The following is a 26,350-nucleotide window of genomic DNA, read 5'->3' as shown; positions in this document are numbered from 1 at the left end:
TAGCAGCTTAAGGCCCTGTGGGACACTCTAAGGCATCTCAGATGGTCTGTCTACATCACTATTTATGCAACTATATTGAGCCCAGAAAGTGTCAGAATTGAAGGACCACAAACATCACTGCTCACTTTTCAAAACTTTAAAAAAAATAAATGCTTGTGGTCTCAATTCTTGAAACCAAAGACTCAGATTTTGACAAAATAAACTTAGGATCAACTTCATATTTCATACTAAAGAGTGATAACTAATACATGGGAGAAACATCTTAAATGGGATTTTTATCCAGCAAACCACTTAATCTTCAGTTTAAAACTGAACATATACTTGACTGCTTTCTTAAATTAAGAACTTAAAACTTTGGATCTATTAGCCCAATTTGAAGATTATTGTGCCATACCTCTTTTAGACAAAAAAGCCACTGTTTCACCTTCCTGAACCAAAATCTTTTTTTTCTCTGCTGTCATTCAAAGTCCTGTGCATAGATTATCTGCAGTTCATAAACCTTAGAGATCACTTTTTACAATGATGCTGACATTCAGTTTTCAACCCTGGACTTTAGGAGACTGCCCAGATAATTAACATAAAAAATGATCCATGAAAACACAAGAATTAGTCTGAGCACCTTGCATACAAAAATGTGAAACAAAAGACACATAAATATCTTCTAAGCTGTTCACCCAGGAAGATATCACTTTACTACATTTTTCAGCATTATTATCATATTGGTAGCAATGTAGTAAGGCTACTATACTTACACTATTATGTTTTCTTGCTTAAATGATCCATGAGGTTCTGACTCCCTTAGGAACTTTTACTCAGACACTTCTAAAGCTTCCAGCATATGAAGCTGGATGGCAGTTTCCTATTAACCTCTGCCCGGACCAACAAACCAGCCAAAATAGCCAGGAGTTCAGGGAGTTGCAAGATAACGATCACAGAAACTACAGCATCATGCTCTTTTGAGGGCAGTGCATGCACCAGCACAAATGACTAACAGAAGTCCAGCCACCAGGACACACAGGCTCAGTCTTATTATTTTAGTACTGCTGTAGGGTGTAACATTACCCTACTGTGATGCTTTAACAGGTCTGTGATACACAGGAGAGATTCACTGACATGTGCATGTCCAACGCCATTCTCCAGCTCCATCAAGGTTGTGAGCATATACTTCTCCACTGACCAAGTCCCATGAGCCCTCCCTTACCTGACCTCCCTTCCTGAGCACTGGCCACCCTCTCCAAGGCCAGCTCCAGGCACAGGCACCAGCATACACCATACTAGGGAGCTGGCTGTCTCTGCTGCTGCCGTAACATGCACCCACATTCACAGCTACTGGCTACTGCTCTTGCTAAAGAGAGAGGCCAGGCAGACTTTCTAGCAAGTGTCAATCTCATTATACCAGTAGCTATACAGTGCTAATTTACCTGGTGAAAAATGTAAGATGTACTTGGATCAAAGAATATAGGCCTCTGGCACAAATTCACATTAAAATGTTGTTTGTAGGACAAACCTTTCCCAAAATAAAGCTTTATAAAATCGAAGAGAAAGAAAATGTTTACAGAGAATGGAAGCATAAATATTTTATGGAAAGATTATTTATACCATTATTCATACTGTCAAGAAACTCAGGAGGTTTCATTTAGGAAACGGGATCCCACTGTGCTACTTAACAAACTCACTTAGAGGTTGTCATTCAGAAAAGAGCTACTGTGTCATATAATAATTTCAACAAACAACTACTAAGCCTTGGTTGTAAGATTCTCTGAATAGAACTAAATGCATAAAGGGATTAAAAGAAATTCCTAAACACACAGCACACACAGCTAATGCAAATAGGAGAGAAACTCAACATTACTACTGAAGTTTAACTCGCTTGCTCATTAGCATATCTTAAGCAAATTGTAGAACAAAATAGAAGAAAAAAAAAAGAAAAACACAAGGTTTAAACAACTACTTCAATTTTTATGCTATGGGTCAATTTGCAAAACTGGCAGGGTCTATTCTGTTTTTTAAACAGTATCTCTATAGCTTCTGATAAAGTGCTAACAGTGATAGAATGCATTCAAAACACAGCCTGCCAAAATTGCCTTCTAGAATGTAATTCTGGCATATACTGTGAAATACAGACCAAACCTATTTATCTTCATGAAAGCATTAAAAGAGAAAGAGAATGGACAGAGGAGAGCATGAACTAAATACATCCTATTTATCATGCTTGCCACTCTCAGGATCGGTATCATTAAGATACTTCCAAAGGGATTTACATTTTGCTTTTTTCTTCAGACATTTGTTTAGGGTTTGGGGGGAGTGAATAAAAAAGAAAAAAACCCAACCAAAACAAACAAACAAACAAATAAAGGTCCCAACAAAACAACAAAAAAATGAGCACGACAGAAACAACTGTGCAAATCATTGTGCTTGTACAAGATGTTTCACTAAGACAAAGTTGCACAAGTGTGAATTTTGGTTTGCTCACACCTAAAGTGCAGAGGAGCTGAAGGCCAACTCTGCCCTGAGCACAGCTTTGGATGAAAACAGCTGCTATTCACTGCACAACTAAGACAAATGGGCTTTTCAGGGCTCTGCACACCTCTGGAAGACCATGAACTACTTCTGTAGCGTAATAAACACAAAATATTTTCCATAAAAACAAGTCTGCTGTAGGACTTGTTTGTTTTAAAACAAGAGCTGTGAATTTCCATAAGAACATTTTAGGCAAACACAAATTGAGAAATAATGAAAATGATTGTGCTGAAATCTAAGAAAATTTAAGTCTAAGCCACAAAATTAACTTGTGTTAATTAATCCCACCTAAATTCCTCAAGTACCCCACATGAACTAAATAATTAACTCAAAGGTCATCATATTCAAATTTGTTTTTTAAAGACAGACATACAACACAAAAGTTCAGTTTGAAGTGAGAACTGAGAACCTATAAATTCCCAACAACTTAAGCTAATTCTCCACTCAAGCTGTGACAATTTTTACCATTGCTTCAGATCTTAATATACTAAATATTAAAAGCATCAGATTTTAAAAGCACCAGCTCAATGTGTGATTACATGATATTCCCAGCTTCCATTATAAACAGAAGTCTAAATTTTTAAAGGTGCCAAGAGGTGAAAGTCAGATTTTCATGAGCACCAGGTACTTAAATTTCAACGATTCAAAAACAATAGACTTTTTTTAAGTTTTATTTTATAGTGAGGTGTACTAGAACTAGAAATTCACAGTGATTTAAAGTTGCTACTGTGTTCCAGAATAAGCTTATGAGAAGACTAAAGAAAACAAAGACAAGTAACTTCGCTAAAATATAAGTAAGATGACTAAAGTACAGTATTTAATTTATGTTCAGGAACACAAAGCAGATTGTAGGCACACCAGCTCTCTTTTCAGTGGTTCATAATTAGTGCTTCTGTATGCCTAATTTGAAACTTGATGACCAGGTCAGAAGTCTGTCTCTGATAAAGAATGCTGAGTGCTAGTCTGAAAGATCTGTAAATCCCTACATATGCATTCTCCAAAAATCAGGCTTCTTAAAGAGACAGCATATTGCTTTGGAGGACATATGGCTTTGAAGGCATCTAAAATTACTGGTTCCCTGAAAATAGATTTTCTATGCTTGTCTTCACATGTCATCTACTCATCTTAAAGATATTGCATCTTTTATGAGTTTAGCCATGTCTTTGTATTTTAGATTGTCACGATTCTTACAGCCACAACTAGTATTATGCACTGTCATCTTCAGTATTTCATTGTAAGATGTTGGTCAGCCACATTTCCAGAGAGAAGGCATGTGTCAGAAGATCTTAAATTACCTTTAAGGACAACTGTCAAGAATAAGAATGAAAGCAGCATGCTTGTTTCTCTACAGGTGGAGAAAGTTCCCCTTACAATTCCACTGAAATCTAGACCATGATGAGTACTGGGGTATTCTTTCTTTATTATAGACAAAAAGAATATTGTGACCATTAATGACTAAGACTTTTTTTTTAACCAAACCCAATGAAGAATCAGGAATTCCAAGCATTTCCTCTTCGCTGAACATGGTATGCCTCTTCTTTCTTTAAATTTAAGAAAATTTTATTGAGGAAAAAAAATAATTATCTTTGCTTTATTTTAAATAACTGACTTGCAAATGTTAAAGAAATAACAAAATTAGAAGAGGAAAAAACCAATATTACTTTGTAGATGCATGCAGATGAATAAGTACACCACAAAACACACATTTGGCATTTTCTTTGCTCAGTTCACCATATAGGAGCATTTCAGAAAGTCCTATTTACAGCTTTTAATTCTAGACTTTAGTTGCATCATGTTATACCCTAGCTAGCCTGTATATGCCGTTGAATAATGTGATATTGCTGTTTTGTTTTTGTAAACCAAAGAAAAGAAAATTGAATGCTGCTAACGAGCACCGATGATAAAAGTTTTATGTGATTTCCTTGGAAAGGAAATTGTGTGTACATCATGGAGGTACTACTCCTATGTAGTCTGTGGCTAAATAACTCAGAATCAGAGAGTCACAGACTACATAAATTTGGAAAGGACCTCCGGAGATCACCTGGTCCAACCCTTCTGCTCAAAGCAAAGTCAAATAGATCAGATTGCCCAGGGCTACGTCCAGTGAAATTCTGATTATATCCAAGGACATAGACTTTACAATCTCTCTGTGAAACCTATTCCAGTATTTTAACACCATCACAGTGAAAAAGCCTTTTGTTTGGGTGGAATTTTTTGTATTTCAGTTTGTGCCCACTGCTTCTATTCCTGTCAATTAAAAGAGCTAAATTTCCATTTCCTTATTTCCCACATCAAACACTCTCCACTCCCTCCCATCAGGTATTTAAACACATTGAACAGATTCTCCCTGAGCCTTCCCTTTTCTCTAGGCTAGGCAATGTCAGCTTTCACAGCCTCTCCTCAGATGATAGATGCCCAAATTTTTTTATCATCTCCGTGGCCTCGCTGGACTCACTTCAGTATGTCCATGTGTCGCTTGTACTGTGGAGCCCGGAACAGGACACAGCACTCCAGAAATGGCCTCACCAATATTGAATGGAAGTGCATGAGATAATCACTTTCCAGGTGTAGGACTTTGCATTTCCCTTTGTTGAACTGCACAAGGTTCTGTTGGTCCATTTCTCCATCCTGTCAAGATCCTCTGAATAACAACAGGACCATCTCATGTATCAACCTCTCCTCTAAATTTAGGGTGCACTCTTTCTTATTGTCTGTCAGTAGTGAAGATGTTAAATAGTACTGGGGGACACCACTAGTGACTGGGCTTCAGCAAGGTTTCAAGCCTCTGATTGCAGTCCTTTCAGCCCAGCAATTCAGGCACTTTCAATTCTCCTCATTGTCTACTTATCCAATCCTCATTTGCTCCATTTGTCTGGGAGGATGTTATATGAGACTGTTAAAAGCTTTGTTACAGCCAAAATAAACAATATTCATAGTTCTGAATGTCTCAGATTTCCATGATCTTTCAAAGATGAATAACAGCGGCCTCCTAATGCCATGGGTCGGCTTCCCCAGGTCTTTGCAAGTGCATCCCCATCAGACACCATGCACATGTGCACATCCCATTTGTTGAAATATTTGCTAACCTGATCCTCATCTACCAAGGATAAGTCTTCACTGCTCCAGGCTTTCCCACAGGTCTCAGGGGCCTGGAATTCTTGAGGGAAAATCTTACCTGTAAACTGAGGTGAAAACAATGTTGTGTAACAGCTTTCTTCATGTTCTGTGTCACCAGGTCACTGCAGTAGTGAGCCCCGCTTTCCCTCATCTGCCTTTTGCTGCTGAGATACCTGTAGAAAACCCTCCTATTTCCCTTTGGGTCCCTCGGCAGATTCAACTCCAGATGGGCACTGGCTTTCCTGATACCATTCCTGCACACTTGGACAGCATCTCTATCATCCACCTGGGTCACTTGATCCTACTTTCGCTTCTTAGTGTATTAGTTCTTTATATAACTTGAACAAAACACCTTTCAAATTATGACAAACAGATTTCCTTTAGAGAGTTGTCCACATCCCCTGTCAAAGCCGAGCTGCTGTGCAGCCAAAACCCCAGAGACAAGTGAAGATGCAGCAGACTAGGATGAGCCTAAGTGGATCTAAGGAGTAAGTGCTTGACTGGCAAAGGGCAGCACTGGGCTCCTATAGCACCAAATTCAAGCACACCACATGATCTGAAAAGAAATTTGGAGGTAGAAAGGGAAGAGGGGAGGTGGTAGGTCCTGTAGAGTGACACAAAAATCAGATATTGCATTGTAAGGATGAAATAGCACAAATGAAGGATCTCACACATTATCAGAACTGACACTGAATTTCAGTTTCATTAGAAAATGTTACTACTCCCAGAGGCCTATTAGCTGACAGAGTAACAGGGTTGGAAAGCTTTAAAGAAGCACAAAATATTTTGATAGAGAGACAAAAGAATAATCTATTGCACCAGAAAAGGACAGAAAAAACCACTTTGGCTGGTTAGCAAGCAGCAAAAAAGAAAAACTGGATATGTTTTTAAATAAAAAAGTGTAAGTCGACTCTCAAGTCAGTATAAACTGACATAATTCCATTAATATTGCTCAGTTAACAGTTTTGTTGCACAAGCTAAGTTCCCCGCTTGAAATTGATGCTGTAGGCTGGTCCTCACAGAGGGGAAAACACACCTTAATTGAACTTTTATCCATGCAAAGGTTTCAGGCTCAGACACAGTATAAAGCACCTTGTGTTTTTTTGAAGAGACTATGTTCAGTTTTCTAATCAGAAGTTTCTATTTTTGGATTCTAACTTTTACAGTACTGTCCCACTCCTCTACAACGAACACTTACCTTCTTTAGCTCTTCCTGAATACTTCTGCCATTTTCCTCTGAGGACAAACTCTCCTTCTGGTTTTCAGGATCCATTCCAGGTTCTGACTCTTGTTCTTCACCAGAAGATGTTTCCTTGTCACTCATTTTAGCAGCAAGCTGAAATAACCTGGATTTAAGCTCCTCCTCCATAAGGTCAGGCTTGATATTATGGTGCTGATCTTCATTGCTTATATCTGTCTCTGATAAATCATCAAAATCCTACAAAGAAATTAGAAGAACCATATAATTCCTGCATAGGCACAGAAAGAAAAAACAGCTTCCTAGAAAATTATGGGTATGATCACTCTGCAGGGAAGCTAGACAGAAAGCACACTAAGTGTTCTGATAAAAAAAGGAATGACAGTAAACCAACACTTGTTGGATTATATTTATCATTCCTGCTTATTTTCATATTCCCTAAAAAGGAACTATGAAAATCATTATGTATCTGTGTGCAACTAATAAAATACGTCGAAGTGGCATTTCCCATTCCCAGCACTGCCATCACTCTCAGGTGTGGTGCAGGTAAAGTGAGTTGTGGGAATTAAATAACCTGTGACCTCGCATTTATGTTCAGCTTTCCGTTGAAAGCTGCACTCACATTCCCTGACTGCTTGGTCTTGAGCTTTATCTGTGTTCTTCTTAAAGACGACTGGAAACAAGTTTGGAAAAATCTCTCTTTTATTACATGACGGTGCTTAAGATTGTCAGTTTTCCCAGTGATTATTTGCATAGGTGGATCCTCTACAGAGATGACTGTTTTCCAAATGCCAACTTCCTTGGAACGAGTTCAATCTTCAGGAGCACTTTCTTTTCTGACTCTTGGATCCTTAAATGTGGGAAACACTTAGAGGGTCAGTCACGTACAGTGGGTGTTACAGACTTGATCACAAGTCCCTTACTTTGGAGGCTGAAGAGAAGAAAAGCAAAATCTTTTTGTAAATCTGCTTAGCAGGGTGCCTGCCCAGCATTTAATAATGTGGAAAGGCGGTAGTTTTGTCAGCCCTTGCAGAAGATCTGAGAATATCTCTTAGTTGTTCTGAAAACTAATGCCCAGGTACACACTAATTCATTGTCTGGATCTGGGCTGTCTGATAAGGACCCAATTTTGCCTGATTTTCACTACTGTTCCTGGAGAGAGACAGGCATCTCCCAGAGCAACTTGTTCCACCTATAGTGGTTAACTGCCTTCTGGAAATGTTCTCTCCCTGCTGACTGATAAGGGAAAGTTTTGAACCATTAGATAGTTTGTTCAGTGTTTCAGCCAAGTCCATAAAGTAAGATGGAATTAGGTGGTTTTAAAAGTGATGAATTCTTTGAAATGGAGCATAATCGTGCAGAACCATCCAGAAGGAGGCTGTGAAGAATTCAGCCCGGCACCAGAGTGGTAGGCACATCTCAGCAGGTCTAAAGGGATGATTTGAAGCAATTCTCAGATAGCAAATTATTCGTATTTGCTTTACGCTTTCATACCGTGACAGGACCAGACACTGCTGGAGAGACTAAAAGCTGTGTTCTCTCTACCATTCATTTGGAAATACATAAATAGGAGATTTGCTTTGCACAGCTACTCTCTCTGCAGCTATAGCAGCACTGTTTATGGATGATCCAATTACCTCCAGTTCTCACAGGAAATGTTAACCCTGCCAACTCCCTCACAAACCCTACTTGCCAAAGTGCTTTTAATGGATTGACATTTTGTGTTCATAATGTCAGTTCTCCTCTCTCATACAATAAACTGTACTGTAGTGTCAAGCACTTTCACAGCTTTCTTGAAAATTTTTGTCTGCAATTATTTGCAATTCAATCAATTACGCAACTAAATTATTGTTTTATAGCTCACCTTCAGGATGCAGAAGGCCCTTATAGAAAATCAGGATTTGAAAGAAAAATAGAAATTTGAAAACTACAATAGTAATGGAACCATGAGTTTGTGCTGAAATTCTTTTTCCAAACAATCAGCTTTTGCAGAATAAAAAGCTTTTTCTGCCAAACGAACATTGAAGCTGTTCAATGATCAAGAATAAGATCTCAAATCAGTGTGTTTCCACTTTAGTTTTATAATGTGATATGCTTTTATATACATGTAGAAAAGTGGTGCATTTCACAGTTTTAATTAAAAATCTGTATTTATCATAACGGCGCTTCCTCAAGTTGTAAGTAGAGATGGTTTTTTTCAGATATATCTTGCATGCTATTCAACAACTCATTACAACTCACAAATACACGTATAAAATCTAGTGGAGCAGTGAGGGAGGCTGGCAGTCCAGAGAGGGAGATTTTTCCACATTTCCTCCTCACTGCTGTACCATGACGTACTGACAGACTTCATCGTGCAGCAAGACATGCGTGATTCCTCTGGGGGCTTCCTACACAGATCTGGTTAGCTCTAATTTTTTAGCAACTTTATTGGAGTAGCAATGTACACATACCTCCATGGGAAGCACCACTAGTTAATTTAAAGAATCCGCATTAACAACAGCAGAAAGACAATGTCTCTTGATCCTGAAAATATACCAGTCTTCATAGGATCACACATAGCAGCACCTTTTGGGTTGATCTCTACCACCTCTATACAAAGCTCAGCAAAATCCTGTAAAGCCTTGCAGCTCATTTCTCATATATTTTGGAGGAAGGCATGGTAGGACAATATTGTCAAATTGCTCAGATTCAGCAGGATAAAAAAATTGAGGTAGTTTTATGAAACAAGGTGAGTGAATGTAACAAGCTAGTGCTATTGAAATAGAGTCATCCTGAAGCTTCCTCCCCTTTACTTGGTTGAAAGGTGCTGTGCAGGCTTGGCAAAGGGATCCAAATGTGTGCTAAAGCTGACAAGGGAGAGAGTGGACTACACTGGAGGCAGATGGAGGGAAGGCAGGAAGGCAAACAGGACAGAGGTATTCCTCTTTTGGCAACAGCAATCTGCAATGTTACCTTAGCCACACGTCACACCATTACAGAAACAATACAAATACTAGCTTGTGCTTCAACACATATACATTTTTTTCCTAATTTTCTAGGAAACTTAGAGAGCTTTTTGCTACATCTGCCAGCACAGGTAAGAATCACAAGCTGCCTTGGCAACCCAGAGGTCTCAATCCACATCAGCTAAATTTGTGTTTTGAATTACACATAATTTCTTGGGAGAGGACTCACCTTGAGAGTATTGATTGTATTACAGCTGGATTCAGGCACATGCAGAGATAATGATATCTTATACTGCTACACTTTGTGGTTTCTGTTACTGTAGGCTACTTGATTTGTGTGTTGGGCTTTTCAGATAGTAGCAGTGAACTATTTGTGAGGACATTATACATCTTTCATGGACTGACATTAAAAAATGCATTAGAAACCATGACAATAATAAAAAATAAATAAATTGAAAGGTACTCCTATTATTATTTATTTAATAGATACTGCCTTAAACTTCATTACTCTCTACTGTTCACATTTTCACTCTTTCTGTTAAGTTTGATGACATCTTTGTGTTATTACACAAATCATTGTCTAAATTTCCATTTGCATTTATCAGCAACATATAATACTAATGTCTGCAAACAAGAATAAATTTTATCTGAAAACTGAGCTTTAGTGAGGGCCTGGCAGACTGACACAGCCACGAACCCAGTCTCACTAAAAGAAAACCAAGTGTCTCTGTGCAAGCATAAGTCCTTCAGCAGACAATGAAGAAGCAAATACACTTTTCCTCATACACACTGTCCAAATCCTTGTATGGAAATTACTCACGACTCAGTGTAATCACAGTGAACAACAATAACAAAAAAAGGCCCCAAAATAAAGCAAGCAAGCAAAGTAGTGACCTGGAGGCTCCAGAACCAAATACTGTTAAACTATAAACTCCTGACAGAAAGTTCCCTTCCTATAGGAAACCAAAAATCAGAGACTACAATTTTTAGGAGAATACACGAATTGTGAGGTTTGCAGACAGTTTCTCTGTGGTAAGAGCCAGTGTGATTTTAGGGTAGGTATCTTCAATAAATACATCCCAAGCGCCATCCCGTGGGGACCGGCAGTCTGACAGTGCTCACCCCTCACCTGGCGGCAGGGCAGGAGGACTGTAATTAACACGTGGGGTCTCCTGATCAAAGAAGCAAACTCATAATGAGGACACTTCTTTCACTCCAAGCAATTAAGCCACTCCACTTTCCATCAGAAATATAAGAATTGCAGGTACATTAAGCAGCATATCCTCCAATATCTCAGTATTATTATTACTATCAACTATTAATATAACTATTAATATTAAAAACAGACAAGGGTTAGTGGTTTGAGTGTAAATTTCTTTTAAAAAGTTACAATTTGAAAAATAATCATTATTAAAAGCAAGGTTGCACTTCCCAGTACAGTTTCCACAGGAACATAAGTCTTCTGTGGTACATTAGCAATCAGGTTATCAGAAAATTATTATAGTAGGACCTTGGTTTTATCGGGATGGTTTTCACGTCTTGCTTCATGACTATGTTTACAGCATCTCTACATGCAACTCAGTAAAGTTTTTTTTCTTTTACCTATTATTAAGTGGCAGATACTCAGATACAGTACATTTTGGTATTTTTTTCTCAGGTTTACCTTATTAAGTCACTGAAGACTTTATAAAAAATTCTTTCTCAGTCACATAGTCAGCATTCCATTGTTGAGCCTAAAATATATTTTAAAAAACATGCCTCAGCATTATACTAATCTAGGTACTGGATCTTGATTAAAAAATACCTGATTTTAAATTGAAATTCAGTTGTGAGTTATGAACTGATTGCAGTTGTTCCAGAACTTAACTGCTTACAATTCTCTAGACTCGGAGCAGAGAGGAGAAAGGGCCCATTTTCATTGCACTGAGAGTCTTGGAGAACAGCAAACAAGAAAGTAACCTTCAAAATTTGAAAATTAAAAAAGAAACCCCAACTTCTAGACTGCTAAACTGAAATCTTGTTCTACAATGCTAATGAAAACATAATGGTTAACGAATTATCATCTTATTAATACAATGCAGTAAAATACTATTAAAATATTATTAAATTAGTAATATTACCAATATATTATTAAATTACTAATATTATTAAAAGGTTATTATTGCAATGCTGTAAAGTACTGAAAAAGTATGTTACTATACCTCAATTTACATATAATCAGTTGCTCAGTGGCTAATATTTAGGTGCAACATGGTTTAGAAGAGTTTGTATGGTCTCTGCAAATTCTGTATCACCTCATCATGTGAAAATCTGTGTCTGCTTTAAGATGCCACAGTGAATCTTCTTTAAGTCTATGCTGTCTGTAGTTCTTCACGCACGTACATTGTAATTTTGTACAAACTGTTCACATGTAGGGCTCTCCCTGCTGCAGCCTCAATCATTTTACCAAGATCAATACATTACTTTGGGGAATATATGAAACCCTGACATCCCTTTAATCTTATTTTTCTAAGCGATATAAATGATGTCTGGCTAATTCATTTTGATACCTTAAATCATATTCCTTACACTCATGATCATTTTAATTGCTTCCTAGAATTATCCAACCATGCAACATCCTTGCTATAAATTGTGGTAGTCAGTCCTGCTCCCAACAGTGTTTGTGTACCAGAGGCTGGAGTAACAGTTCTACAAATGTGAGCAGTGGCTGTCCAATCAGCCACCTGGAGGGGTGTGTGTGTCCCCAAACACAAACTAAACACATGCAAACCCACCCATACATAAACTTCCTAGTGAGAACTTCATTGCTTTGAAAGCACTGGTGTGATCTGGAGGCAGTGTGCCCCTGCTTGCCCCACTGTGGCTGTGGGAACAGGAACAGCCTCTTTCAGCCTAAAGGGTAAAATGAAGGGGAGAGCTCCAAATCTTGCATTTTGAACACAACAGAGAGGTTATAAGAGGCAAAGCAATGCACAAAAGACTTGGAAAGAAGAATAATTTTCTGCACCAGCTTGTACTTTGAAGAACACACCATGCGGCTGAAGGATGCCATCACATATGACTGGAAGCACCCTGCTTTTCTGATCTCCTCAGTATGAATGTTGGGCAGGTTTGGATTGGACATTAGGAAAAATTTCTTCACAGAAGGAATTATCCAGCACTGGAACAGGCTGCCCAGGTAAGTGGTTGATTCACCATCTCTGGAAGTATTTAAAAGATGTGTAGTTGTGGCACATGGCCTAGTGGTGGACCCTGCAGTGCTGGGTTAACAGCTGGACCTGATGGTCTTAAAATTCTTTCTGATCTAAATGATTCTATGATTCTATAACGTCTCCAGGACCTTCTCTGTGAGCTCAAATCTTCAATGCTCTGCAGAGCATTAGTACCTAGAAAGCTACAATTTGAATACAGACACACGTAGAATGTGCATAAATACACAAAACCAGAAAGGGAAATGCAGAAGTTTGTGTAAAAGATATGGTCTTTGTGCAGTCCCTGGAAAGTCTTGTAATTCTGCCTGATGTTCTAAGAAGTCATTAATGGCCACTGATGTGCTGTCAGAGCACATTATCATGCATAACTCCCCTTCAACAACTGTTGATTGTAAATATATGAGGATGTGTATAAATGAATCATCACCCCAAACACCCACACCTCTGTCCTAAAAGCAGATGGAATAGATACAGAATTAACAATACTTTACCCAGCAGTAATGCCCTGCTGAAATCCTAGAATCCTAATCTTGATTTACAATCAGCTGTACTGATGTCTTTCTACAGGAAATACAAGCTAGTAGCATAAGCAAAGAAAAAATATTCCAGGCATCCTAAATTTGTTCAGATAGCTTTAAGAGTGCATCAGGTTGCTTGTTGTCAGAGCCATAGAGAGAAGATGGCCCTCAGCTTCTTGCGTCAGGCTTACCATTACTCTGCTGCAGCGATGATGCAGCTGCAGGATTTAAGAGGAGTAGGACATGGGAAATGGGACTGGAAAGGGATCACTATTCTCCTCATCTAGTGTTCTTGTACTGCTAAAAAAATTTTGGGGGACAACCACATCCCTTACTTAGTATCAGTCCCAGGCCTGGACAAACTCCAAACAGAAAAGACTTTTTTGCTTTCTAGTTAAACAACACTTGTTTAAAAGAAATGTTTGAGAAGTTTGCTGTCTTTAAGTTGTATGATCAGGTTTTCCAAATTCGAGCTATTACTTTCTGCGGAGTTTTGCTTGTTTGTTTGCTTTTTGTTTGTTTTGTTAATCAACTGACAAATTATTTAAAGTGAGGTAGTTTGCAAACACTCACCCTAACATGTCAGAACTCATCATAAGGCGACCAATTAAAAGCAGACATCACTGGGACTGTATTTCACAAAAAGCCCTTTCTGAATTTCTGCTTCTCATTAGCTTTATCCCTTATCAGGACATTTTCAAACACTGCACAGCAGATTCCCAGGCATATGTGTTATTTCTTATTCCAAGAACAAAGGAGTTAAAAAAACCCAAACAAACAGCACAACAAAACAGGTGATTAATTAACATTTTTTAGCTGTTGACAAATCCTGACTTTTTTTTCTTTTTTTTTAGGAGCACTGTATTTTACAGCATTAACAATGTCTTTGATCAGATGAAAGTGGCATATTTGAGAAAGAGGCAAAGCCTGCTCATGATATATGTAACACTTCACCTTTGCTTCTTTTCATTTAGGAAGCATGAGGAAGATTAAGCTTACAAGAATGCTCCACCTCCCATTCAAGATTCACATGTTATTGCCAGTATAGTTTAATTAGTTTAGCTCATTTTGAGAGTGCATTTGCTAAGCTCAGACACAATTACCTGACTTATATTCATCTTGTTGGGTTTTGCCTGATTCTTGTCTTCACATAATTCTTCAGAGGTTGCTTTGTTCTTCCTCCACCTTCTTGATCTCTTTTCTAAATCATAATGGACTTCTTCAGCCTCACTGCTGTCTGAATACTCTAAGCTAGTTGCCTGTGGATTAAAATTTACATCCAGTTCTCCATGGAAATGTTTCTTTTCCATTCTGGGCATATCACTTTGAGTTCTGCTTTGCAACCAGAGAAGTTTGCTAGGTCCTTTAGCTTCCTGGGAAGAGTTTACTGAAGATGTTTCTGAATCAGAGAACTGTGTCTCAGTATTGGTGTATAACCCAGAGGAAGGGGAGGTCACTGCCTGGTACTGATCATTGCCATAAACCCATTCGGTACCATACTGGGAATTGGTATAATAGAAATCGTCTGGTAATTGTCGAGGTCTCCTACGCAGCTTGTTCAAGGCCACATTCCAGTCGTAGTCATCCTCACTGTCTGAGCCCATCTCGTCATAGGCAGACACAACATTGGATTCATTCTCCAAAGCTCTGAATACCTGACTCTTTGGTTTGGCAAGCATTCGAGGACGAGGCAAAGCGACATTCTGCAAGGCTACCCAGTTTCCATCAGTGCTTTGCAAAACAGAAGGTGGACCTACGAAAATGAAACAAGAACAACTGTGATCACAGTGTGAAAGGCTCATTTTACATGACACAAGTTGGAGGATTCAACAAAACTAACAAACAAATGCAAGTATTGCTGCTACATGAACTCTTCCATGCTGAGAGCCGTGATGCTGTACTACTCAGAAGCCACCACTTAAAGTCATGGCGATGACTATTTAAAATGGGAGAGTACTTGGACCAAATCTTTTTTTCTAAAAGAATTATTAGGGAAGGCTGATGGAACATCAGTACACAGACATGTATAAATCCTAAGTTTTGCAAATGTCTTTGATTCTGTGTGCAGTTCTGGTCCCCCATGTTAAAAAGGAAAGGTGGAAAAAGGATCAGAGAAAAACAATAAGGGTTGTAACAGATTCTGAAATGGTGTCCATTCAAGGAATGATTAAGCCAGAGCTCTGTCATCTGGAGAAGAGAAGGGTGAGAGGATACAGGCTAAAAGAAACGGGGGAATCTCTTCAAACCTAACTACTAGAGGACATGAAGTGAAGCTAGAGAAATCAAGGATTTAAACCAACAAAAGAAAGAAGTGGGATGCAATGGATACCAGACCTATGGAGCTTCCTGCCTAACTTGTTATGGATGCTAGAAATTATTTGGGATAAAACAGAGATGGCTATGGACATGGAAGAGAAATCCACTGACATTTACTAAATATAGAAAAACACTTCTAGATAAGTTGAAAGTTCTAGAAGTTCAGAGCCTACTCAGAGGCAGCATGAAAAATATGTGCTTTGTCCTAATCTTTCCTAGACTCTTGCTTATGGCTACCGTTGCTGCTGTTGTTGTACCTTAGACTAAATACTAAATAGCTTTCTGTCTGACACAAGTATTGCTGCTCTTGTATTCTTACACTTTTTCAGAGTATGTTTTACAACTTCAGCAGAAAAAAAAGAGTCACAAATATGGTGAAAAAGTGCTGTATAACTCATATAACTCAGAGAATCTAATTTTTTCTAAATTTAGATTCCATTTCTAATCAAACTTGAAAATTCCCCTCTTGGGAAATATAAATGTGTGATGACTCTGTGTTCTGCAGCAGTTTAATAAATATATAATGCCACAGATTTACACAGTAATCTCAGCCTACTGAATGAACTTTTCAGATTTACGGATTCCTCCCATGGGTTTGAATTTACCATTTCCAGAAAAGTATAGAAACTCTTAATATAAACATTAGTTTTCTCAAACTGTGAACAGAACATCATTATTTTAAAATGGACAAAGTAATATCTGGATCTGTTGTAGATGATAATTAAGAATTTTGCATTAGATGATTACAAATACTTGGATGATAAGACTATTTTTTCCTGGTATTGTTCATAAAGTACACCACTATGCAGTAAGAAGGTGTGCTTAGTTTAAAAAAAAACCAGTCTGAGCTGCACTACCACCACCAAAACACCCCCACAAAAATAAAACAAAAATTAAATGGTAATTAAACTTGGGAGCTATGCAAGATATAGAACAATTTTTGCATTTTTTACTCATTTGAATCCTTTTGGCTTGTTTTCACTTCCTAAGTTTCACGTCAATTCAGAAAGCTTGAGAAAATACATCACTGAAGTAATTTTTACTCCTGCCTAAAAGGAAATTAAATAATACTAGTATTCTTGGAGCAGTGACCAGCTGAGGATATAACTGAAGTCAGATTTGTAGGGAGAACTAATAACTGTTCGTTGTAACCCCTGATTTTGGAGAAAAAGAAAGAATACAAGCTATCAAGCATAAGAAACTTCTGCTTGTTCACTCTTTCTAACTGTGCTCGCTAATCTTAGTATGGGATTATCATGAGAGAAAGAAGACCTCTCCTTAAAAACGTTGTTCCTTCAAACAAAATATAAATCTCCAACAGGAATTGAATTCAGCTGCACATTACACAAATGTAAGAGAGTGCCACATACTTTTTCTCTCCCCCAAACCATATCCCCTTATTTTGTTTAACAACAACACAGGAGAATCAGTCAAACAATCTCCGTTAACTGAAGAAAGGACAGGGTAGTAGTTGATTACATCTTAGGGGGCAAGCAGGGTAGAAAGCCACTGAGAACTCTATATTCAGAAGGCTGACTCAGTTTTATCCCAGCTTCAAGCATTGTCAAGTGCTCCCTTACTGATTTTTCAAAACAAAGTCACTTGCTCAAAAGAATCAATTTTGCACACAATTCTTTGGGCATAAGCCATAATTCATCCATGTGAAAATGAAAAAAAGATTTAAGAAGTTTCATTGTAAAACTATTGATAAAAGGGAAAAAACCCCACAAAGTCATGATTTGGCTCTTGAGTCATCACTTAAACCAATACAAACTGTAATCAAAATGAATTGTGAACTGCTTTTTGGCTACATGACTAAAAAGCCCATTGATGTTATCACTTCAAACTCTTAGCTGAGATTTCTTTGGTTTTCTGAGTCCTAATACAGAGCTGCTTATTACTGCATAGGTGAGACCATATTTACACATATTAGCACAATCAGCTATTTTCTGTAAGCTCAATAGGTACCATAATTTCATCACAAATGTGGTTTTTAGATGAAAGAAGCAGAACAAATCCTCTGAGTAGAGCACCTGAAAAGAAACTGTGTCAATTTGTCATTCTGCTGTGGTTAAGCAACTGTTAAGTACTAAATTGCTCAACAGTTGAATTCAATGGGATTGAAGTGGGTTCTTAAATTTAAGCACCAAATTAACTGCTTTACTGAAAATAGGCCTTCCACTAAAATGCCCAGGAGAACAAGGCTTCTGACAGGGGGTTGAATGAGCAGTTCACAAAGTGATGCATATTTAGTTATGTCAGATTTTAATACTACTTTACTAAAAATTTCCTTCTGGGGGGAAGGAGGGGTATTGAAACTGTCTAAATTTCAGTATCCCAAGTTATCTACTGGCATAACAGATAAATAAATTGAATGGATGGGTAGTCCCCATCCCTGGTCTCCACTAAACCCAAACACATATTTTGGCTGCTTCTGCTTGCCAGCCCCTAGTGAGCCAGCTGTGGGGGTCACAGCACCAGTAAATACCCTATAAAAGAGAAGTTTTCCACCTGTGTAGCTTCATGAACCAATTGCCACAGGGGTCAGATAGGTTCTACAGCTGTTAGAAGAGAAGAAGCAGGAACAAACAGACTCTGTCATGGGAGGACAACACCTAGAGCCAGGGAATGCTGCTACAGTGAGCAGTTCAGCTCTTCCCCTTGTGCAGCTGTAGGGTGAAAACTAACCAACTCTTCTGTGCACCTGTTGCCTGGTGCTACCCTCCTGTCCTTATGTCATCTTGAAGTAAGCAGGGAATTGCATTCTATGCCAGGGTGCTGCTTCAGGAATGGGGCTGACTTGGAAAGCTGCTCATGATCCATCATCCGTATTTACATCCATACCTAACACATGATGACAGATCTAGGGAAACTGCTGGTCTGTGAAGTTCCTATTCACATAGTTGCCTCAAACTCATACAGAAGCATCAGTTAGTAGGGCTGCACGTTTGTGAATTCATCAGGGTTGAAAATAAAGTTGCAAGGGGGGATTCTAAATTTGAATTGTTTCAATGCTTGGTTTACTGTGTAACCTCATGAACAGTTACCCTGTGCAAACAGAAGGGACACTGTGGACAGCTGCAAACTCCTTCAACTGGAGGACAGTTCACAAAGAAGGGTCCCTGGGCTCTTGTGTCTTAGAAGCTCTGAAATGTATCCAAACTAGCTGCCTAATTTTTGTGACAATCCGAAATCAACTCCATAAACGCCTAAATTTTGAATCCTTCTTTTAGATAAAAAAGGTAAGATAAGCAATGACACAGCTCAATGAAATAGTGACACAGCATCATCAAATATACATTTTGCATGTGACCTCTGAAAGCACAGAGGTCAGCAGAAATGCCCTGGAGAAGGTCCTTGCTTTAAGTCGTATTTATTCCACATGTGAGTGAGAACCAAAAAAAGAATCTTATTCGTACTAGAAATATTTACTTGTTTCATTTAGCCTGTCCACACTCTTCCAGCTGGGTAATGTAGAGAGTTTGTGTTCCTTCTGCTTCTTGGACTGCCCTTTTTGCTGCCTCTGAAGAGCCTCGGTCACAGATGATGCAGAGTCTTGTCCTTTACTGGTCGTATCTTCACTAGCCAGGGAGAATGCAGACTGAGACCTCTGTGGGATTAAAAATCAAAGAGTATAATTTAAAAATAGAAATAATTATCCAACTCTTTACTGTAATCAATATTCAGTTACCCAGGGAAGTGTGGCATCTGCTAGCATCACAAATGGAATTTAATGTATTCAGAAGAATTGTTTCAGCATTAGATTGCTTATTTATGTGCATTTCTGGTGCTATGCAAGGAGGCAGGAAATTTTTTATACTATCACAGGCCAAATGGAAAGAAATAATTGAGGTGAAGTTCTTGGGAATGTGCTTGGTGAGGACTGATATCTAACTGCTGTGACTCAAGTTAGTCAAAAGGGATCCCACTGTGGTGAGACGTGATGATGTATTGTTGGCTTAACAGGCCATCTGGTGTAACAATTTGCAGAAGTTAAAAATTAAAAAAAGCAAACAAACAGCCTGTTCCTCAGAAATAGATATGCAAGTCAAATGATTTAGAATTCTATTTGCTAGGACATACATATCACCCAATATGCTGAGCAGTTTTATGAAGTCTTACTAATGAAGTCAACATAGCCTACAGTTACACATCTATTTATTTCTAGGAGGGTCACATTTCAAGTGAAAATAAGGTAAAATACTGTTGTGATTGTTGATCAGCCCTGACTACTACTGAGGGAAAGGGACTTTCCTTTTATTCCACATAAATAGATCAGACATTTTAGTTTTGACTTAGGCACAGAGGTCAGCTACAGAAGACATTTAAATTTGGCCATTTTAAAAAGCTGTGAAAGCTGGTAGTGTCCTACTGATTTCAGAACTCACACTTGCATATCAAATCACATATGAAGTTCTAGAAACAAGGTCACAGAGCTCAAGTCAAGTTGCCTTCGCAGCAGAGTCAGTAGAAGACTGTATACACCGGGGATTCATTAAGAACCGTGCTTCCAAGTGGCTCAGCTGCTTTGCACAGGCCAAGTTGGCACTCTCAAATCTTTTTACATTTTTGCTATGTTCAAATTACAGATAATTAACTAAAACTGTTACTCTCAAAAGGGCCAGTCTTCGTCTGTATCAGAGCTCTGCTTTGTACTGGTGCAGATGAGGTAAAGGGGAACTTGACTTTCAGCTATTTTCAAGTCCCTCCAATTCCCAGGAGAGTATAAGCTTTGCTGCGAGTCTTGCTGGCTTGAAAGCCACAGTAACAACACTTTCTGGCTGCACTTCCTCTCATCTGAAATGCTCCTGTATGAGACCCGTGTTCCATACCAGAAGATTTAATTAACTGCAAATCTTCCTGTATCCTTGGCTCAGTGATGTGATTTCATAACAAATTTGGTAAAAAGAAACATGGCTAAGCACAAGGGTTTAGTTTGGCTTCTGAATTCTGGAGGAAAAGCCAGAATTATTGCCCTAGAATCAAATAATTTCTGTAACTGCAATGACCACACAACTTTGTTGATCTTCTCCACAGTAAGACACAGGTCCTAATGGGATGCATTGGAGTGTTTCCTTTCAAATTCAGGGAATAAACTACTCACAATAAGCTCATAGCACCATATAACTTTACCACAAAGAATTTTTCAGATGAATCACTATTTTTAGCCTACATTTTATTCAAGTGTATATTTGGGCTGTTTCAAACCAAATCTTGAACTAGATCTTCAATTGATCAAGTTAATCTGAATCCTCCTTAACCTGTAAAAGGGTTAATAATTTAACACAATACATACAGTTACATAAATTGTTTTGCTATAGGAAATTTGCTCATTAACTTCGATTTCATCCTGTCAGGATATATGGGCAATATAAGCTCTTCTGCCACAAGTTGCCACCCGAACTATGGTGAGTTTTAACTGTGCTGTGGTTCACTTCCCTTCATTGTAAAGCAAGAACTACCAAACTTCCCATGCTTTCAACAAATTAGGTCCAGTACATATCTGTCATATCCTTTGATATCTTTTTGTTAAAGTTGTTACATACTGAAAGCAGCAAGTTGTCACTATATTCTCAGTACCATGAATATTCCCTCAGAGCACATTCTTTTTTCATGAGAGATAAGAGATGCTGAAGACCCAGAAGAGGGAATAGCCTACAGTTTTATCAGTAGTACCTATTTCCCCTTATTACTTACAGAACTGAATTGTAAGAAGAAGAAGAATATCAGAAAAAACTGAAGTAGTCTATGTAATGATAACCTGGACTCAGATAATGACAGTAACATGTTTTTGTTATTATGTAAAATCTGCAGTTTTGACAACTTTTCTCTTTTGTTTAAATGGCAGCTTCTCCTGTGCCTACTCACTGTCTCATAAACATCACACTAAAGGCTGCACTGCAATGGTGGCAGCATCTGCACTTTGCTCTCAACTAACCTGAGAGCTGCCAGCAGATAACCCTGACAACACAGAACTTGGCATGGGCTGCAAAACCCCACCGATGGAGCTGGGCACTCCTGCCCCCAGACTGATGCTTGCACAGCAATGCTGCAATTAGTACTGTTTGAGCAATTTAAAGCTGGCTCAGGTGTGTCTATGCTATAGGGCAGATAGAGCTTTCAGAAGGACTAGAAGATACAGAACAGCTTGAAGGATTTGAAAAGGAGAAGACGAGCATGAAAGGCCTGACGAACAAAAGGCACTGAAAAACAAGGAAGCGCAGAAAAGAAATCAGACGCAGTCCCATGTGGCATAGTAGACTAGGATCTGAAATAAGCTTATCCAAACAAGCTTATCTGAAAAATAAAGCTGATTTTTTAAAATTGTGTGCTAAAACTTTTGCGTCAGATCAGAGGGAAACTGCTCTTCACAGTTTCTGCAAGCTCTTTGTGGTGAGAAGGAAATTGGTATTTTCCAGAAACTACTGCTAATTCCCAGGAAATCTGATCTAAATACAGGAAGGGGTAAAGCTTTTGGTGCCTTCAAAGTTTGGCTTGAACTCATCCTCAGAGTGTCATTAGCCAAGTTCGCTGTAGGAACAGGAGAGAAGCATATCCTGGCATGAGAACAAATCAGTCTAAATTAGCATAAACTAGCCTTATTTTTCAGAGCACAAAAGCAAATGTTTGTCTACAAGTTCATCTCCAATCAATTAGCAGCCTGACTGGCGACTCTATCTGAAATGCAAATGACTCAAGACCTCATTTTGTTGTTTTTGCAATAAAGAGCAAATGAGAAAGTCAGTTATTTTGTGTGAGACTATGCAGCAGAAGCCCTAATCTTGCCTGACACATTTGCACCAGCTCCGACTCTTCATCCCTACAGCTACAGCATGGGCTTCAGCATGGGCTACATCCCATGTACATGCCTGTCCATGCTGCTGACTTCACTGCTGCACTTACCAGCAGCAGAACTAGTTACTGTACTGCATTTGTGTCTCCCTTCCTCACACAGGTAACAGCCTACCTGTAGATCCAGAGGGGATATTTTTCCCTTGGAGAGATTTGTACAGGAAGGAAAACACTGAACATAAGGGAACAGGATTGAGAAGCTGGTGCTCCATGTATTTTCCCCGTGCACGGATGCAGGCAAGTCCTGGAGGTAAGGCCAGCTACCACAGTAAGCTCTTGGATCAGTTTGCATTGGAACAAGGGATATTTACTGATCAAACGAAGGAACCATGCCCCTCCATCTTTACCAGTTGCCTACATAATTGAACTGCAACAAGATCTCAGAGCAGAAGAACCAAAAATATCCAAAAAACACAGGAGCTTAAATACAAATTTCAAAAGAAGGCAGGAATGTAGGAACTTTGGCACTGATTGACATGAGATGTGAAGAAGGGAGCTAAAGCTACCCAGTGTCTTTTCTAACCAGAAGTTCTGGTTCATCAGCAAGAAACATCCCCTGTCAGGCAGGTGCTATTTTAGGTGTACTTTCGTGTTTTGAATTAAAAGGCTGCCCTGTGAGCTTGTGGTCAGACACTGCTAGTTTCTGCAGTAAATCAGTACATCAGCAGATGGCATTGCAACCCAGCAGGTCATTTTTTGTGCTCACTGCACACACTCCATGGAGGCATGGGCTGCATGCTAGAGTGCTGTGCTCTGCAGCACAGCTCACAAAATATAGTTACAGTATTGGCAGGTATTTCCAAACACTTGAGTTAGATGAGTTCCCTACAAATTCTTGCCCACTTGCATCTGCTCCAAGATGTGTGTTTCAAAATAAAATTCCACACATTATTATTCTCTTTTTTAAAATCCCTCTTCAGGGGTTGCTGCTGAATAGTTATAATGTCTGGATAGAGAGAACTCAGCCTTCATTTTTTACTGGGCTAGAACTAAGATGAGTCATCTGTTTACTAAATGTCCTTCAATTAAAAAAAAAAATAGAAAAAGAAAATGAGATTTCTGAAGATTAAAAAATGGAAGGGGTGAATAAAAATAATCACATCTTCTATTACTTAATAAATATAGATATTCCATCTTCTGTCTATAACAATTTACCAGTTCATTCTTCTGAACACTGAATAATTGAAAACAAAACAAATAATCAAAAGAAAGAAAAGCTTTTTTACAAACCACTAGTGAATATTGAGTCTAATGCTGCAAATCTGTGGATTCTCTACCTTGAAAAACTACCTTATATATGTAACCATATTTTTTAGAGAGGCAACATGAAGGTTTTGCACTATTTCATTCCTCAAAAGATGAAAGAGTATGGCTAATTCCTCTTTCTTCTAAAGAAAAGCCAAAATGTTCATTCAAAATAGGTCCCAAAAGCAACTGATTGGATTTACAAAAGGTATTCTGGATCATGTATGGTTTTTTTTCCTTACTTCCCTCCTATTTCACCTTATTTCCACCCTTACACCAGCCTGGAGTCTGGTATAACTAGTAAAACAGTAAATTATTCTGCAGTTATTTAGAGTAGATCAAAGACTCTCTCAGCTTCAGGAGGGACTGAGAACCCTGGGTGCCACAAGGCAGCTGCAGGGTCACCACAGCAGGAGCCCTTGCAGGGCTGAGGATGGGTAACTTTGGATTTGGGCAGCCGAATCCTGTGCTGTGCAAGCTCTGACCCGTGGGGTAAATGTTAATTTGAGCTTTGAGGACTACCTTGTTTATTCAGGGAAGCAACCTAGAATTGACAGCATAAACTTGGATGACTTAAATGCAACCTTATCTTATCCCTCCCGTCCTCACTGACAAATTCTGCAGCTATGCCTGATAGCAGTGCAGCAAAACCCCTTGCCTGCTTCTCAGTTGTGCTTTATGAACATAATCAATGCACAGACAGAAGCAGCAAGTCTGGTAGCAAATACAGTAGCAATCTCTAAGCATCAACAACTTCTTATCCTTTGGTAAGAAAACTCCCACACCAGGAAGGAGTCAGTATAAGCTTGCAAACGGTGCCACTCTGCCACAACCTATTTATCCCTGGAAGTGATTTTCGCTCTGCTCAAATGTATGCAGTCTAGACATTTAGCAGTGGGAGTGAAATACCAAGGGCTTCAAGCATCTGTTCCTTAGTTAATCTTGTATGTGGCAAAGGATCTGTTAACAACCTTCTGAAAAAGGGCAAGAACAGGCAGATGAATGGAAGATTTTAACACTCAATTGAAAGAAAGCTCCCTTCATGTCCTGACCAAAACCTTTGCGGAATATCACAGCCATCAGGGAAAATCCTTGAACAGCAGGCTAGGAGAAAGCAAAGATGACTGCTCCCTGTCCTACAAAAGCCTAAGAGCATACAACCTTCTACAGTCTGCCCAAACTGGCTTTTTGTTTACTAGTGACACAGACATAGCCTGGCAGCACTGGATCATTTCTATCCTTCTCCTTGCCTCTTAGACAGCTGATCCCCTTAAAAGCACTATTCCTTTAAAAAAGAGTACAAAAATTATGATTGGTTAATCAGGAATGGGTCTGCCAGCAGGATGAATTACACAGCTGCATAATAATACATAGATCCACATTTGGGTGCACACTGATTTTGCTTCAGTTTGGATTGGCTGACCTTGATGATCCAGAGACGGAGGGAAGGGTTGTAAGGGAGAGAGACAGGAGGTTATTCCCGATAAATCTATTGGTACTGGGCATGCAAGTAGCCTTACACCAACACCCACAGTGTTTGAGGGACAGCCCTTTCCCCCCTCCCTCTGGCCTCACATGTGAAAGTGCTACAGCTTTGATTGAAAGGAATTCATAAGCTAATAATAATGGATATTATATATTGTATGAAATTCAGTTTCATACATATGGTTTCATACATATTCATATGGTTCCGAATATGAGTATAAACATCCTTTTATTGTACTTACAGAGCTAACAATTAGGAAAGTGCTAGGAGCATAAAATATAATAGTTCGATCAACATAATGGGTTTATGTGAACAAGTTTATTGAAGTTTGTGGAATAGAGGCTGATATACCAATGCAACTGTAATCCAAGCAGTGCCTTTACAGGGTACCCTTGTGCATTTAGCCATTACTGTTCCTCATATGTTCACCCATGGCCCATTCTTTTTTCCTCCTCCCAAATTTGGAATATTGTATAACTCCTTAAAAAAAACCCAAACAAAACCCAAACACTTCCCAGTTGCATAAAACCTTTATTTGAAGACATTACTTGCGGAAGAAAAACTTAAGCAACAGCAAAAGCCAGATCCCTAGTTCTGGTGTAGGATAGTATGATTTCCATTTGCTACTACTGCATGCCTCTGGGAGAGTGTGTGCATATAGGAGGGTAGGGGGAGGAGGTGAGCTGGCATCTTCGTCTGAAGTCTAATTGCAGCCTCACACACAAACTTACCATTTTTGTCAAGTGAATACTCTTCACTAAACACAGTTATTCTTTTTTTATTAATCTCTAGGTGTCTCAGTTCCCTATGCAACCCTTCGTGTCCTGTTCTGACCCTCATCAACAAAGTTGTGCTCAGCACAGCACACACCCATCAGAGAGAATTGCTATATCTCCTACTCAAACAACCGTGTTTATTTGCTTCTTGCTGTGACAATA

The 26,350-nt window shown here is 38.8% G+C and overlaps 1 protein-coding gene across 5 annotated transcripts in view; it reads right to left on the bottom strand.

Annotated features, from left to right (window-relative positions):
* Positions 1–26,350, bottom strand: part of MYRIP (myosin VIIA and Rab interacting protein) — a 211,475-nt gene that overhangs the window by 18,112 nt on the left and 167,013 nt on the right. For 2 of the 5 annotated variants that reach the window (XM_027659500.1, XM_027659496.1), the window contains exons 9-12: positions 19,262–19,439; positions 14,617–15,266; positions 6,836–7,075; positions 5,607–5,702 (exon numbers count right to left, since the gene is read on the bottom strand). In XM_027659500.1, the coding sequence (XP_027515301.1) occupies positions 5,607–5,702; positions 6,836–7,075; positions 14,617–15,266; positions 19,262–19,439 (1,164 nt within the window). The remainder of the gene's footprint in view (positions 1–5,606; positions 5,703–6,835; positions 7,076–14,616; positions 15,267–19,261; positions 19,440–26,350) is intronic. The other 3 variants (XM_027659497.1, XM_027659498.1, XM_027659501.1) reach the window with 2 other exon arrangements.

Source organism: Corapipo altera, unplaced genomic scaffold (assembly GCF_003945725.1).
Source record: "Corapipo altera isolate COAL_440 unplaced genomic scaffold, ASM394572v1 44b, whole genome shotgun sequence".
Lineage (NCBI taxonomy): Eukaryota > Metazoa > Chordata > Aves > Passeriformes > Pipridae > Corapipo > Corapipo altera.
This window is presented reverse-complemented; position numbering and strand designations above follow the sequence as displayed.